At 48.9% G+C, this 16,764-nt stretch overlaps 1 protein-coding gene across 2 annotated transcripts in view; it reads left to right on the top strand.

Annotated features, from left to right (window-relative positions):
* The first annotated feature begins 227 nt into the window (after positions 1 to 227).
* The window catches only part of LOC131267222 (myosin heavy chain, muscle), a 25,050-nt gene continuing 8,513 nt past the window's right edge, over positions 228 to 16,764 (top strand). Inside the window, exons 1-12 of one of the 2 annotated variants that reach the window (XM_058270032.1) lie at positions 228 to 434; positions 1,365 to 1,508; positions 2,214 to 2,594; positions 2,677 to 2,839; positions 5,380 to 5,483; positions 6,033 to 6,440; positions 6,668 to 6,838; positions 10,409 to 10,998; positions 11,255 to 11,372; positions 14,337 to 14,600; positions 16,320 to 16,529; positions 16,628 to 16,764. The exon at positions 16,628 to 16,764 is cut by the window's right edge and continues 750 nt beyond it. In XM_058270032.1, coding sequence (XP_058126015.1) covers positions 228 to 434; positions 1,365 to 1,508; positions 2,214 to 2,594; positions 2,677 to 2,839; positions 5,380 to 5,483; positions 6,033 to 6,440; positions 6,668 to 6,838; positions 10,409 to 10,998; positions 11,255 to 11,372; positions 14,337 to 14,600; positions 16,320 to 16,529; positions 16,628 to 16,764 — 2,897 coding nt within the window. Of the gene's footprint in view, positions 435 to 925; positions 1,070 to 1,364; positions 1,509 to 2,213; positions 2,595 to 2,676; positions 2,840 to 4,493; positions 4,598 to 5,379; positions 5,484 to 6,032; positions 6,441 to 6,667; positions 6,839 to 8,057; positions 8,229 to 10,408; positions 10,999 to 11,254; positions 11,373 to 13,379; positions 13,498 to 14,336; positions 14,601 to 16,319; positions 16,530 to 16,627 lie in introns of both variants that reach the window. The other variant, XM_058270033.1, reaches the window with a different exon arrangement.

The following is a 16,764-nucleotide window of genomic DNA, read 5'->3' as shown; positions in this document are numbered from 1 at the left end:
AACGATAGAAGATACCTTTGCATTCCTGGCGAGGAACAGATTTAGGCGAAACTGTTAGGCACTGCTAAAGTGAACTGATCGTGAACGCAACATACTTACCTTACTCTCTCTCTCCCTCTTCCCTCTCATTCGCAGGACGAAAAGCAAGGGCTGATCCAAAATTGTGCCAAACCCAAATTAACGTGTCTCTTTTAGCCCGCGTCTCATTTCGAAAAAACTAATTCAACATGCCGAAGCCAGTAGTTCAGGTCGGAGAGGACCCCGATCCAACCCCGTTCCTCTTCGTTTCGCTCGAGCAGAAGCGTATCGATCAGAGCAAGCCGTACGATTCCAAGAAGGCATGCTGGGTTCCGGAGGAGAAGGAGGGCTACGTGCTCGGTGAAATCAAGGCCACCAAGGGTGAACTGGTCACCGTTGCTCTTCCGGGTGGTGAGGTAATGCATTCGTGCCAGCGGCGCCTACCAACCGTCCACTTCCGATTTGGGAGTGCACCGAACATACAAACATGAACACATTCCAGCAACACACGGTCATTCCGACCGGCGGCGTAGCGTACAACAACTGTCTTTATCCATTCCTTCCCGGTCCACAAACGCTTCCGGCGGGTCTCTATGGATTGTCGATGCGCGTTTGGGTCACGAGAATCCACACGTGGACCTCAGATTGTCCTCTTGTGGATGCGATTGACCCTTCTGCGCTCGGTATCGACCGGGACCAACCGAGGCGCTTGAGGACTTGGTTACCAACATGTTACATTTACTTGATCATTTATTCATTTTCACATTTCACCAACCCCTCTCTCATGGATGCCAACGCCAATTTCATACGAACAACCATAAAACATATGTCAAATCCAACCAAAATCCATACCGGACCACACGGATACACTACCCGTTCGTCACGTCCCAAAATACACACAACACAGGAGAAGAACTTCAAAAAGGAGCAGCTCTCACAAGTGAACCCTCCGAAGTTCGAGAAAGTCGAAGATATGGCCGATCTGACCTATCTCAATGAGGCTGCCGTCCTACACAACCTACGCCAACGATACTACTCGAAGCTGATCTACGTAAGTGCTCAAGCGCAGGGAACTAATGTCGGTTCGTCCGTTTCTTTCTCTCTCCCTCTATGTGCCATTGTCCATCCGTTTGCGGGGTACGTCGACGAAAAATCCAAACCAAAAACAAAAAAAACGCTATCGAAAAATCGAAATCTGCTCCCTGTTGGAAATGGGCCGCCATTTTTTTCTCCCTGGTTTTGTTTCTCCAAAACCTCACCTCTCGCTCCATAATTCGGTGTGGGGTTGCGTGGTGTAATTTGCGTCTGTGTGTTTTCTGCACGCACGGAATGTTACATGAGTACAGACCAAGGACTTCAAGAAGGACTTGGTGACCCAGGTCAACCCACCGAAATACGAGAAATGCGAGGATATGTCCAACTTGACATATCTTAACGATGCCTCTGTGCTCCATAACTTGAGACAGAGATACTACGCTAAGCTTATCTACGTAAGTATCGCTACCGCATGGCTACGATGCCTAGCTATGTTCTAACCCAAGTCTAACTATCCATTCTCATTACTAAGCAATAACGAAAGATCAAAATTGAAATCATTAATAAGTTTTTCATCATACTATCATGCCTCACTTTTTAGATATCAAGTAGAATCAATTACCAGTACCATTAGCACCCATAACATCACATTACCAGATGTTAACTATTTGGTAATATCATTCTCCAATTCTCCAAATTAACACCACAACAAAAAAGATCCTCTTCCGTACATGTTCCTTCATTGCTTTTTGCGCGAATGAAAAGTGTCTTAAAAACGACAGCCGCAAAAGCAGAGCGCACCAACTCTAACTCACCTCGAAAACTCGGGCACGGAAGTTAATCCCGCTACCAGAATCCGGGACACGACCAAGCACCATATCCTATCGTATCAACTAGTCTCATCTTATCCGATGGAACTCTCAAGAAGACCAACGAGATAGTTCTCTCTCACACACACATAAAGTGCAGTGAACAGCACCCGTTACGGTTGTCTATAGTAGAACAAGATCTACCAGGAACCGAACGTACCACCCGTATCATAATGAGTTGTTTTTTTGTCCATGTCCCTCTTCCCATTCGATCCGTACTGATGAGATTATTCTTTTCTTTCCTCCCAACAATCGACACCGTTCGAAATGTGCCTTTCTCGCACCTAACAGACCTACTCGGGCTTGTTCTGCGTTGTCATCAACCCGTACAAGCGTTACCCGCTGTATACCAACCGTTGCGCCAAGATGTACCGTGGCAAGCGCCGTAATGAAGTGCCGCCCCATCTGTTCGCCGTCTCTGACGGTGCCTACGTCAACATGTTGACGAACCACGAGAACCAGTCTATGCTGATTACCGGTGAATCTGGTGCCGGAAAGACTGAGAACACCAAGAAGGTCATTGCGTACTTCGCCACCATTGGTGCCTCGGGCAAGAAGGACGAGAACGCCGAGAAGAAGGGCTCGCTGGAAGATCAGGTCGTCCAGACTAACCCCGTACTTGAGGCCTTCGGTAACGCCAAGACCGTGCGTAACGATAACTCGTCTCGTTTCGTAAGTATCCTCCGACACTTGGCTCTCGGCGACGGTAGGAACTATCGGTCTATAATATCGTACCGTTCTTGTCCTCGAATAGGGTAAGTTCATCCGTATCCACTTCACTGGAAGCGGTAAGCTGGCTGGTGCCGATATTGAGACCTACCTGCTGGAGAAGGCCCGTGTCATCTCGCAGCAGACTCTGGAGCGTTCTTACCATATCTTCTACCAGATGATGTCTGGCGCCGTGAAGGGATTGAAGGGTAAGTAATACCGGACCACAGGTGGACATACGCTCTTACCCGGACCAACCAACGACTCACTCGAGACTTGGTGAATTGACTCAATACAATACTGACGACACTGATTGGAGTGGAACGACGTCGCGAATCTGTAATGGTGCAAGTGATTGCAAGAGCAATTTGAAAATTGTTTCGTTCATCGTACCTCACCACCTACCTGTACCGTGCACAATCGTGAATAGCCACGGTGTGAAGTAGCACCGAATCATCCGGAGATCCGTTGGTTCATCCAGGGAATGGATCCAGCCGGTCGACGGGAACTGGAGTGAAACGTTTTCCCGTCATCCATGTTTCAAGTGTGGCTGTCATCACTTTCTACCACAATGTACCTCCTTCCCCATCCCTTTTAAACCTCACTTTCGTTCCCACCTTGCTGACGTGCGGTTCCGAAAACCTCCCCCACCCCCCCTTTTACGTAGCAACCGACCTGCGAAGCGCACCGTGTTCTCTTACTAACGTCTGTCCTTACCGTTTTCCGTACATCCAGAGAAATGTTTCCTCAGTAACGACGTTTACGATTACTACATCGTCTCGCAAGGCAAGACCACCATTCCAAACGTCGACGATGGAGAGGAAATGTCGCTGACCGATGTAAGATTTCGGTTCCGAGTGGCATCACATTGGTTTGCCAGTGTTTTGTTTTTTTTTTACAATTGACTTTAAACTTACAGTAGCATAGAAAGCGTAGTTGTAATCGGTGCATCAGTAGACATATACCCCCTCATCATTGACCCTCAATACTTCTGGTCAATCACCACTCACGCGGCCTGCGGGCATACTCCAACACGATCCAACGAAGCCGGTTACGCTGGAGTGTCCCGAACATCCCGCAGCACACCGGGCTACCCATTCCCATTTATTCCCGAACGGTTTCCCCCAGTACAGGACCACTTTGGGACCGGCTCGACACATTACACAATTTTTTTAATAATTACTTTCACGAACAAACACAAACCGACTGTGGATATGATTAGAACACTCTCACGTTTAAGGCGGATGCCACTATTCTACAAAGCGAATACGATGGCCTTAATCACTAATCGAAACCTTCTATATATACTTCATTCACTTCCATATCATGCGAACGTGCACAAATGCAACACACGTTATACAAAAAAAAATCCATATACACAACTCCAACCAAACCCGTGCACAAAAATAAAAAAAAACCAAACCCGCGATGAACGCGTCCATCACCACCACCACCACCACTACCAAATGCCACCACAGAAATCTGTCTTCTCTCCAACAACATCCATGACTACAATATCGTGGCGCAGGGCAAAACGACAATCCCGAGTGTAGATGATGGAGAAGAAATGCAGATCACCGATGTAAGAATCGGCCGATGGTGCTAATACTACATACGCCTTAGCCCTCACATATGCTCCCTAATTTGTCCGTGTCCGCGCATTAACCGTGTCCGCTTCAACACTTTATCTTCGTACCTGATTCAATCGTGCTCACATCTGAACGATACATCGTGGACCACCGTGGTCCCAGTGTCGACTTCCATCTAGTGTGTGTTCCCGTCTGTCTGGACGCGGGATTTCTTGCGACCGGTTGCGAGCCAATGATAATGAAACTTACCCTTCTTTTTCCACCCCACCGGAAGAACTTACGATGCTAAGTTCCCGTATAAGTGACTATCCCACCATTACGCAAGGCAAGACACGCATCCCGGGCGTTAACGATGCGGAAGAGTTCGAACAGCTGGACGTAAGTTTGGGGCGCTTTCCTACCCTTCCAGGCACTTTGAAGATTTCGTTTCGTTTTGCAGACCCCTGCTCCCCGGAGAGAAACAAAAATCAAATGAAAAGAAATAATAGCACAGTTTTTTTTGTACGGCCGTTCGTTTCCTTGTACAGTGCAATCTCTGACGCTCCATGGACTATCTGTGTCCGTTTGCTATAATGTTTCCCGTGTAAAATAGAAGCCCCGTGCCCTGGTTGTTACGTTCGTTCCGTTTTCGTCCGCGCTGGGAGCATGTCTTACCCTCTAATGGTTGGATGCGATTACATGTATCCTTAACACGATTGAAACAAAATTGAAATGTAAAACTGCATAACAAAGGTGGACAGTTTTGTTCTCTAAAAGAAATTCAAATTGCCCCAAAACATCCAACAAGACCGCCCCCATGTCGCTCGCTTGCCGTAGAGTAATGCAGCCCGTAGCCAAATGTTATTATACTACTCCTAGGCAATCAAACGTATCGTGTTTATTGTGTTTTGTACCTGTCCTTCCCTCACGCATTTGTGTGTGCGTTTGTGTGTATGTCTTTGTGTTTTACCATAATCTAATGCAACTGCAGCACAACCTACAGCAGCAACGGTTGATCAGATTTGCCAACTGGACGTACGATGGGTATACCAGGTCCTCCCATCCGTAGCACTACGTAACAGAAACAGAAACTCAGCATACTTACACGACGCCAAACGCCGGACCCCAGAATGCCCCTTCGTAGCAGAGGTTTTAATCAAGCAAACAATTTTTCCATACAGAAATGTGCTTCTTGTCGAACGACATCTACGATTACAACAGCGTTTCCCAGGGTAAAATCACCATTCCCAACGTCGATGACGGTGAGGAATGTCAGTTGACCGATGTAAGTGCCCTTTTCCTTGGCAGGAAAACAAACCGTGTTCTACGTGCCTTGTCCCGATTGTTTTATGTCTTCATCACTTGACCTCCGAGCTGTCCAACCGACGAATCATAATTGGACGTTCGAGGCTATTGGCAATCTCTGTGAGAAACAGGATGAAATTCATCGCCACCTCGATGTGACTTTTGGAAGAAAACAAGAGAAACATTCATTGCATCGTGCGTTTTTTTTTTCGGTGGAGATAGCTCCCTCGGTGATAGACCAACTTTCACAAACTTTGGTGCTCCTAGAGCATCGTTCAGTACAAAAAGAAAAAGAAACATGTAAATTTTGTACATAATGTCTACGGTATCACGTTCGGTCGTATGCGACCCATTCGATCGGAGGTAAACCGCGCCCTAACGCTTCATAGCCATTCTTCTGTATTACTAACGTTAGGTTGTAAGGATGCGTGTTAGCGTGTTTAAAACCAAACAAACACTCACGAGGAAGGTTTTCCCGTCCCATGGCTAACCGAACGTTTTTTTTTTCTCACGTCACTCAACATCACAGGAAGCCTTCAACGTTCTGGGTTTCACTCAGGAGGAGAAGGACAACATCTACCGCATCACGGCCGCTGTCATGCACATGGGTCGCATGCAGTTCAAGCAGAAGGGTCGCGAAGAGCAGGCTGAGGCCGACGGTACCGAGGATGGTGACCGCGTTGCCAAGCTGCTCGGTGTCGGCACTGACGATCTGTACAAGAATCTGCTGAAGCCGCGTATTAAGGTCGGTAACGAGTTCGTCACCAAGGGTCAGAACAAGGACCAGGTCACCAACTCGGTCGGTGCCCTCTGCAAGGGTATCTTCGATCGTACCTTCAAGTGGCTGGTCAAGAAGTGTAACGAGACTCTGGACACCAAGCAGAAGCGTGCCCAGTTCATCGGTGTGCTGGATATTGCTGGTTTCGAAATTTTCGACGTAAGTATTCGGCGCAAAAAACGAAGGGAAAAGGAAATCCCGAACCATACAGAAACAGGTTACACCCACCAACTCATAGTCGGCAAAGGCAACGTTAGGAAACATTCCGACGCAGAATCTGTCCGTGCGCCAATCGGAGGCAAAACAGTCGTGGATCGTATCCGGTGTCTCGATCGTAGGCAATGGCTAATGAGCTACTCTTTTCAAACTTGATCCTACTCCCATAGTTCAACGGTTTTGAGCAGCTGTGTATTAACTTCACCAATGAGAAGCTGCAGCAGTTCTTCAACCACCACATGTTCGTCCTGGAACAGGAGGAATACAAGAAAGAGGGCATTAACTGGGCCTTCATCGATTTCGGCATGGATTTGTTGGCCTGTGTTGAGCTGATTGAAAAGGTGCCTCAAGCGAATCAATCGCCCTGACTTGTTTTTACTTGCGAGCGGTCAGCAAACGGTGTGGTGCTGGCCGTCTCCTATTTGTTGGTTGACTTCAATGTTGTTTGATAAGAAGGTGCATGGTCAAACTTATTGACTTTGTTGATCCGTCTTTGAAATTCAATTGTTTTGTATAAATTTTAGAGGATCATATGAATTTGTTATTAATCCCCCTACCTAGCAGGGCCAACCCTGACGCGCCATAGAGCGAGGATCTTCAACGTAATCTGACGGTATGAGATGTATTGTGTGTATTTTGTGTTGAATCACAACTTGTGTCACTTTTTTCCTGTGGGATGATATTCCCTCTCAATGAAATCCCAGATGTTCAAATATGTGTAGCTCCTTGTTTGCCTTGTTTATACCCCATTGGACCAAAATTCATTATCTTGCTCATTGTGTTAACTCTGAACGTGTACCAATCCTTCAAACCCCGTAGTTCAACGGTTTTGAGCAGCTGTGTATTAACTTCACCAATGAGAAGCTGCAGCAGTTCTTCAACCACCACATGTTCGTACTGGAGCAGGAGGAATACAAGAAAGAGGGTATCGTCTGGGCCTTCATCGATTTCGGTATGGACCTGCTGGCCTGTATCGAGCTGATCGAAAAGGTGCCTAAAACGAACGGAAGAATGTAGATCCGCCCGGTGTTTTTAGACCGAGCGGGCGAGCAAAACCTGTGTGGGCATGGCCTAGCTTGTCCCCAGACTAACTTGGATGTTGGTCCGTACCGTGATTGGGTGCATGATGAGCCAAATTTAACCCTGGACCACCGCAAAGATAGAGTTTTTCAGCAGCATGGAAAGTTCGTTTCCAGCACTGAGTCCCGCCGTTTGGCGTGAAACTTCTATGAATACCCACGGCGTGGGATACGCATGGCAACTGGTTTCCACTGGCATGGTACCTATTTCATGAACACACGTAGAGACCCGAGTAGAATAAATCCCTTGAATGTGCCCCTTTCCGTACGGTTGATTTTGCCCTCCCCACCATTGCGCGGTACCCCTATCATGAGAATGTTTCAACCATACATACCGAATGTTGTCTCTGAGGACATATCATCTGCACTCACTTCACCAAAAAAAAAAAGGAAAAATCAATGAAAAAACGTTCGTCTGGATGCACGATGTGTTAACCCTGAATGTATACCGATCCCTCGAAAAATCCTTCCACCTCCGTAGTTCAACGGTTTCGAGCAGCTGTGTATTAACTTCACCAATGAGAAGCTGCAGCAGTTCTTCAACCACCACATGTTCGTCCTGGAGCAGGAGGAATACAAGAAAGAAGGTATCGTCTGGGCCTTCATCGATTTCGGTATGGACTTGCTGGCCTGTATCGATCTGATTGAAAAGGTACAACGAGCGACAGAGAGCTACACTTCTCTCCACTATCGAATGCTTCACTGCTGTCAGCGAAAGTTTCCGACGAGTTGCGTTATAATTGATCGCTGTTCGATCGCACTATCCAAGAGGCTAATGCAAAGCCCTCCATGGGTAGTCGGAATCCAACATCCTTACGTACGCCAGACCTTCAGGCCGAATTCCTGTTCGACTAACAGGCCCCTGTTGTCGATGGCTGCTTGGTACCTTAGGTGTCTTCCACCCTGAAACAAAATACATCGACATGAATGTCCTAGTGGTGCTGTGGTGGGGAGCTGGTTGAGGAAAATATGAAATTTTACATCCAGCCTCCCCCAGTCCGCCGACCCCTCAGTAGCCCCTCAGACCCTATCCCCCATTCTGAGCAAAAATCTTCCACGTATCGAAATGATTTCATACCGTCACTAACCAGACCTATTCCCTGTCCGTATAACTTTCTACCATTCCATACTGTGTGTGTCATACCCACCCGATGTTACCTGGTGGGGCTCGACCGAATCGTAACCGCGCGTCAATGTGACGATTGCGCAGTTCAACGGTTTCGAGCAGCTGTGTATTAACTTCACCAACGAGAAGCTGCAGCAGTTCTTCAACCACCACATGTTCGTCCTGGAGCAGGAGGAGTACCAGCGCGAAGGCATCGAGTGGACGTTCATCGATTTCGGCATGGATCTGCAGCAGTGTATTGAACTGATCGAGAAGGTAGAGCTAACTCGGGACTGAAAACTCTGCCGCGCCGCCACCGCCGCCTGCCATGCTCGTTGCCGGACCATGCCGTGTCCACTCTGCGTTGTTGTTGTGTTCTGTAGTTGTTTTCCCTAAGTGTTGCCATCGTCATACTCCTCCAACCAAAATAACCTCAAAAACCAACCACGTACTGAGTTGGCACCATGCAATACCACCGTTCTGTCATCTATTCTATGGCCATGATTTACCCACTTTTCCCACAGGATCGGTAACCGAAGCTCGAACCTTCGATCACGATCATGTCACCGTCATTAAACTCCTCCATTCTTTCTTTCTTCCTTTCTTTCGTTTCTTCCACCATTAACTCGTCGTACTACCCACCGCCACGATGGTTTTTGCGCTAACTTACGGCGCATCCGGACCCGTGTGTGTGTGTGCGTTTGTACATGCGTTTGACACTCCTTCATCTGTCTTGCTCCACACTCCTCGCTGCTCTCTTGCCCACTGTGCGACAATGCCACAGAACAACGGTTTCAATCAGCTCTGTATCAATTTCACCAACGAACGGCTACAGCAATTTTTCAATCACTACATGTTCATCCTAGAGCAGGAAGAGTACGAACGCGAGGGCATACAGTGGACCTTTATCGATTTTGGGCTCGATCTGCAGCCCACGATCGATTTGATCGAGAAGGTAGTACCGCCGCGGTAATCATCTTCTACTATAGCCTAGAAGTCAGCAGTCTAGCTGTGCCAGAATATTGAACTTTTGATCAAGTAGTACCATTTTATTTTTGCCAAATTTTGAAAGTAGTATAGAAACCAAGAAAAGAGCGAAACAAAAGTGCGAAAACCGTTTTGATATTTTTATTAAATTTTTCTTATGACTACAAGCACTCCACTGTGAAATTATCGCAGGCGGGTAGACCAGAGCAGCTGCTAAGGAATGAATATTTTGCAAACATTTCCCAAACCTGGTATCCAATTTTGATTCCCCAATGTTTACACCCTTGTTTTAAGTGTGTTTATGCATTTTCCGTTTTTGACTCCTAATTTTTAAAACCAGGATTTCGTTTTTCACTCATTTTCACTCGCCGTGTTTTGCATTTCTCACCAAATCACAACCTTTTTCCGTTTTTTACTTCGTTTTCCAAGAAGTGGCCGAAATGTGCTTTATTTTGCCGCAACGCTATTTGTTAAAAGCTAGCAAATGGTAAGCAAACGCTTGAGTGTAGTCCAGTGCAGTGGGAGAGCAGCAAAAACAAAACAAAAAAGGAAACCTAAAGCCCACTGCACTGATAAGCTAAATCGACTAATCGTAGTGTAAGAGGTTTTTTTGGAAGAAGACGGTGTGTGTGTTTTACGGAAACGATGCTAACAGCAAGAAATGCCTCGCATGCGAACCACCCGGTTTCGTACGCAGACGGAGCGGATTGTCTAACGTGTGCGTTTGTTTCCACCAACAGCCCATGGGTATCCTGTCGATTCTTGAGGAAGAGTCTATGTTCCCGAAGGCCACCGATCAGACCTTTGCCGAGAAGCTGATGACCAACCATCTGGGCAAGTCCGCTCCGTTCATGAAGCCGCGCCCACCGAAGCCAGGTATCCCGGCCGGCCACTTCGCCATCGGTCACTACGCCGGTGTTGTGTCGTACAACATCACCGGATGGCTTGAGAAGAACAAGGATCCGCTGAACGACACCGTCGTCGACCAGTTCAAGAAGGGCTCGAACGCCCTGGTCGTCGAGATCTTCGCCGATCACCCAGGCCAGTCGGCCGATCCGGCCGCCGCCAAGGGAGGTCGTGGCAAGAAGGGCGCTGGTTTCGCCACTGTCTCGTCCTCGTACAAGGAGCAGCTGAACAACCTGATGACCACGCTGAAGTCGACCCAGCCTCACTTCGTCCGTTGTATCATTCCCAACGAAATGAAGACGGCCGGTGTCGTTGATGCCCATCTGGTCATGCACCAGCTGACCTGTAACGGTGTACTTGAAGGTATCCGTATTTGCCGTAAGGGCTTCCCCAACCGCATGATGTACCCCGACTTCAAGCTGCGGTAAGTAGACTGCTGGGCACGCACTCAGTCTCTGATATAATTCCCAACTCTAGGAGGGGCCTTCTGCCAATGCGTATGCCATCCTTGGCTATGCCATCCTTCTGAACGAGCTTGGACTGCCAGGGCGCTATCGGGTTCAAACCCAATCTGATCCGTTCTTTCTATTTTTTCTTGTCCTGTCCATCTGCGACTTTGCAACCGGAACCCTTGGTTGAATACTTCCCCCCCTTTTGTTGAATCTACTCCCAACTTACAGTTACCTGATCTTGGCCCCGGCTGCCATGCAGGCCGAGAGCGAAGGAAAGAAGGCGGCCGAGAAGTGTTTCGAAGCCATCGGTCTGGACCCCGACTCCTACCGTATTGGTCACACCAAGGCAGGCATCTTTTTCTATTACTTCTGTCACCTACCGTACCCCTTCCGGTTCATCTGTGCTGTCCGATCGCTGTCCGATCAAACTGTGTCTCAGCCGACGTGACGAATAACGATCGGCCCCCCGATTTCATCCATGTCCCTGTTTGGATTGTTCAGTCCACTATTATGTCGTCAGTCGTCCATTATCTGTTGTTTTACAACCACCGAGTGTGTGACCCTTGTGTACGTCCTTCTTCCATCTGGATCGAACCGACATGGATACGTCAATCCACCCATATAGACAGTGTTCTTCTCCAGGAACTACCGAAGGACTGCCAACGTCTGTCGATATATGTCGCTCACCTGTGCCGTTGTCCTACCCATGTACTCATTCTGTATATGTCCGTTTTCTTTTTTCCCCCGTTCAACCCACACGCCCGTATATGTGTTCCCATCGCCCACCTGCACACATTCGACCGATACTTCTCAATCGAAACCCAACATACTCCCAATCTTCCTCGACTCGACTCAAACCCCCGAACAGTTACTTGATCCTTAACCCGAAGGGAGTCGAGGGCGAGAAAGACTTGAAGAAGTGCGCCCAGATCATCATGGATGCGGTCGGTCTCGACAGTGAACTGTACCGTCTCGGAAACACCAAGGCATGACCTCATATATACTCTTATATACCGTTTTCCAAGATCACGCCTTATCCGCTCTACATCTGCCACACCTGTCCGGTTTTTTATTTACTGTTGTGCAACCCTGTGTTTACGCCTGCGCGAGCTCAAGGCCGGATGGACCGGTCAGGCATGCACACCACAAGCCACCTTCTCTGTCTCTCTCACACACACACACACTTTCTATGCAGATCCGAATGGAACCGACAATGAGCGATCATGGTTCCGCGGCATGGATCAACTTCCTGTGTTACACTTCCCTTTCCCATACAATACCACACCGAAATCTGGTCATCTGGGATCGTATTGCGCTTTTGTTCACTCTGCCAAACCAAACTGTGATGTGTCCAGCCTTCTGTGAATGACCCCTCGTTCAATCTTTCTACCTTTCTTCACCCCCCCTATCCAATCCAACCGTAACATGCGAATGATCGAAATTATCTAATCACAACCAAATGAATTGGTAATCAACCATTGTTCTCTCTCTTTCCTTCTCCGTGCTCTGCGAACTCGGGCGAATTGGTTCGACGAAACGGACGCACAATTCGGACCCAACGTTCTGTTCCGCTCGCAACCACTAAAATACAAAAATGCACCGAAATCCACACTACCGTAGCTACAAAATCCTGAACCCCAAGGGCGTCGAGGGCCTGGACGTTGAAAAGGAGGGTCGCAAAATTGCCGGTCTGATCATCGACGCCGTCGGGCTCAACGCCGATCAGTACCGTCTGGGACAGACGAAGGCATGAGATACTCCATTTAGTCAATTGAGTGCTGGAATTGTTTGTGGCGAATTGGCAGTAGGAGTTGATTGGCCAAGTTTTAGAACTAGAATCAATGTAAAATAGTAGTTCCCCTAGGGAAAAGCCGTAGTTGGCGTAGTATCTGGATTTAGTAGCTGGTCGTGAACGGCGTCTCGGGATCGGGATTCCGAATGTACATTTGTAGCTATCGTTGGTCGTCAGGCGAAGGAGGCACGCGCAAGACCGTAGCCCTTCGTTTGCCTACACATAGACACACACCTACCCATCGACAGTGTTGGTCCGTTCGGAAAGGGGGTTCGAAAATCGGCCACGGCAACCACGGCGACGCACCATCATCATGCTGCGTCCGCACGTCGTTCGAGCTGGAAAATCCTCGTACTACTGATTCTCGATTCCTCACTTTCCGAACGCATTTTATCTGTACCATATGAGACACATTTTCCCATCGATTTCCACCTACTTAATATCTGCACGTTATACCCTTTTTATTCTATTTATTTCTTCATATAAACACACAAATACACCATACACATCCAACGCAATAAAACACACACACGCCCTACATCCTTGTCCGCTGGAACGCAGATACAAAATTCTGTGCCCCCATCTCATCAAAGAGCCATGCCCGCCAGAAAAGGTGGCTCAGATCGTGCTCGCCCACATACAGCTGCCGGAAGAACAGTTCCGCATGGGCAAGACCAAGGTATATAGCTGGCTGGTCATGCAAAAAACCGTTCGCGAGGTTTTCCGAGCGTGTGCGTGTGTGTTTGCTATATATTTGTGCGCTGCAGTCACTTCTCTCCCGCCAGACACTAGAACTTTCTGCTCGCAACCTCAACCGAGCACCAGCATTCCATTCCGAAACCTGCCACACCTGCCACACCTGCCCCAAGGCGGGGAATAACCCGTTCCCTTAAATGGATTCCAAATGTCGACTCTTGCCCCGTTTTTTTCCCTCCCCGGACGCCAATAAAAACACTAACGCACAAACAACTGCGCGAACGCCTGCGTTTGCGTGTGATCTTTTATAAATAAACCACCGCTCCACTAGCTTGATTCACACTTTAAAAACAGATGAAATTGGGTGAAAAAAACACCCAAAACACTTACTTACTCACCTTTGATGGGGCGGCGGAATCTGGCGGTCGTAAATTTGCCGCGCATCCTTCATGCAAACGCCCACGGCAATCGTGGACGGTCGATTTCCAATAAAATTTTCCTATCCTCGCGGTTCTTAATCCGCTTTCCATTTTCGCTAAGATGAATGTCGATCCGCTTTCCTACACGCGAAACCCTTGCCTATATATGTTTGAATGTACATCTGTGTGTGTGTGTTTCTTTATGTTGTGTTTTGTCCCATGTGTGCACTCATCTCTACTTTCCATCGATTCACCCAATGTTTCCATCAAATGTTCCTCCCTTCATCAACCTGAACGTTTGCATCGTAAATGAAGATCACCTTCTAACCTGGCGAAATTCTTTCCACACGGCACTGTTACCCGGCCGTTCGGATTCGGTTATGGTCTTTGTTGCGAAACACAGGTCTTCTTCCGTGCCGGTGTCCTCGGTCAGATGGAGGAGTTCCGTGATGAACGTCTCAGCAAGATCATGTCCTGGATGCAGGCCTGGTGCCGCGGTTACCTGTCCCGCAAGGAGTTCAAGAAGATGCAGGAGCAGCGCGTCTCCCTGGAGATCGTCCAGCGCAATCTGCGCAAGTACCTGAAGCTGCGTACCTGGGCCTGGTGGAAGCTGTGGCAGAAGGTCAAGCCGCTGCTGAACGTTTCGCGCGTTGAGGACCAGATCGCCGTAAGTATTTTTAGGACCTAGGCCGGTGGAGTCGCCCCTGCGCTGCGCTCTTGCGTCATCGTCTGCACCCGAAGGAGGAGAAAGGGGAATTTTATTGCCAGCCAGTGCCACCGTAGTGGCGATCGAAGTCGTCGGTGTCGTCTAGCGTTATGATGTTGGTTGATTGACGGTTGCGAGCACCTGTCACCGGAGTATTAAGCGGCGGGCCACGGTCGGCTGGCTGGCTGACCTGTGGTGATCCTACATTTCTCAAGCCGAGCTATTTTCACCTGGCGCAGAAATTATGATGAAACGCTTCTAGCTAGCCCTCCATGGTCACGGGACGGGCCGTGACTCAACCGTTGGAGAACGGTATTGGAATGGTGGGTGTCTAAATTTACGCCGTATAGCTATTTCCCAACCCAGTTCAAATGTTACGGAAGGATGCAGGCGTGCAGGAAGTAACGTGTTACACATTCCACCGCCAACGGGATCCTCCGGCCCCATTACCCGTCGAGTATCATTTGGGTGCTAATGATGGAAAACAAGGCCGTCCGCACTAGCGAGAACCGGCCACTTTACACACCTCTTGGACCCACTTGGGCCCGGCTCTAGTAGCCCGGAAGGGATGCGTATGGCGGTGTCCAAGAGATTATTTATTCAATCGCCTCGTCCATCCGCTTTCGGGTGCGGGAACCAGTGCTATTTTCGTGCGTTCGACACGAGAAAGCCATAAAATGTGTGCGGTTCTATGTCTGTGCGCACTTCTCGTAAGATATATTTGATTGGACCACCCCGCGCATATACATTGCGTTGGTATGCTCTCTCGGTCTCGGGGATGCGTGGGAGAAGATGTTTGCTGGAAAATTCGGAAAATTATAGCTCACCCATCGGCGATCAAAATGGGTGGGGGGATGTTGTGCAAAGTGCTACTCAGAGCGCATGCACATACACACACACACTCAGGCGAATCGCGAATGTCATATGCGTGTCAATTTTCTAATGCGCATGGATGTTGGGCGTCTGCTGGGCGTCTTTTTTTCGCCCCTCCGTGATGGTGCGAAGGTGGGATGATCGGATGATGATGATGATCACCTACCACACCTAGCTGGAGGCGGTTGGCAGCTCATTTCGGTTTCGGCTCCAGTCGATTGCGGGACAGTGCGTGGACCTCTACCTGAGCTTTAGAACGGTCCGAACGAAGTGTGCCAGTCGCTTAGTAGTACCTACCTGGTGTTCTCCAATAGCTGCAGCTGGGATAGGAAGTGGAGTGTGGCTAGTAGTTCTCCAGATCATAAGCAGTATTCAGCAGTAGTATTGCAGCCAGCAGTGCATTTGAGTTTTGAGTGCAAAGGGAGCCATCTATTAGTGGCACCCAACGATATTGCACCCTTGCTTGCATAGTTTGCAACGCTTGGAAATACTTGCAAGCGCCCGGTAGCAACGCATTTAGGTGTAGAAAACGAACGAGCGAGTGCCTTAAGCGAGTACAAAACGATGGAACAACCGATCGAAGCGGACGTAGAAGTTACCTTTACAATGCCTAGTTTTAACTTTTCCGCTGCCCCGGCCGGCACCGAGCCGGAGGTGAAGCAACCGCAACCAACATCTACCGCGACGGCGGCGAGTGCAACGATACCGGCGGCTGGTGGTGACGCGAGTGCGAACGTGGCGACTCCGGCCACACCGAAGCGAAGGAGCAGCGCAGTGAAAGAGCACACATCCGATTCCAAATTCCAGAAACTGGAAGAGAAGGCCACCAAGGCTCAGGAGGCCTTCGAGAAGGAAGAGAAGATGCGCAAGGAGCTGGAGGCCCTCAACAGCAAGCTGCTGGCTGAGAAGACCGCCCTGCTCGACTCGCTGTCCGGTGAGAAGGGTGCCCTCCAGGAATACCAGGAGAAGTCCGCCAAGCTGACCGCCCAGAAGAACGACCTGGAGAACCAGCTGCGTGTAAGTATTCGGTAGAAGATGTGCTGTGCATCGTCGGTTGGGATGGAGTGCATTAATATGCGATCGTCGCTATGGTGCTTTTCTTCTTCGAACAACAGGACACCCAGGAGCGCCTGGCCCAGGAAGAGGATGCCCGCAACCAGCTCTTCCAGACCAAGAAGAAGTTGGAGCAGGAAATTGCCGGCCAGAAGAAGGACGGCGAAGACCTGGAGCTGCAGATCCAGAAGATCGAGCA

Source organism: Anopheles coustani, chromosome 2, assembly GCF_943734705.1.
Source record: "Anopheles coustani chromosome 2, idAnoCousDA_361_x.2, whole genome shotgun sequence".
Taxonomy (NCBI): Eukaryota; Metazoa; Arthropoda; class Insecta; order Diptera; family Culicidae; genus Anopheles; species Anopheles coustani.
Note: the sequence above shows the minus strand (reverse complement) of the source record. Positions and strands in the feature narration are given on the sequence as shown.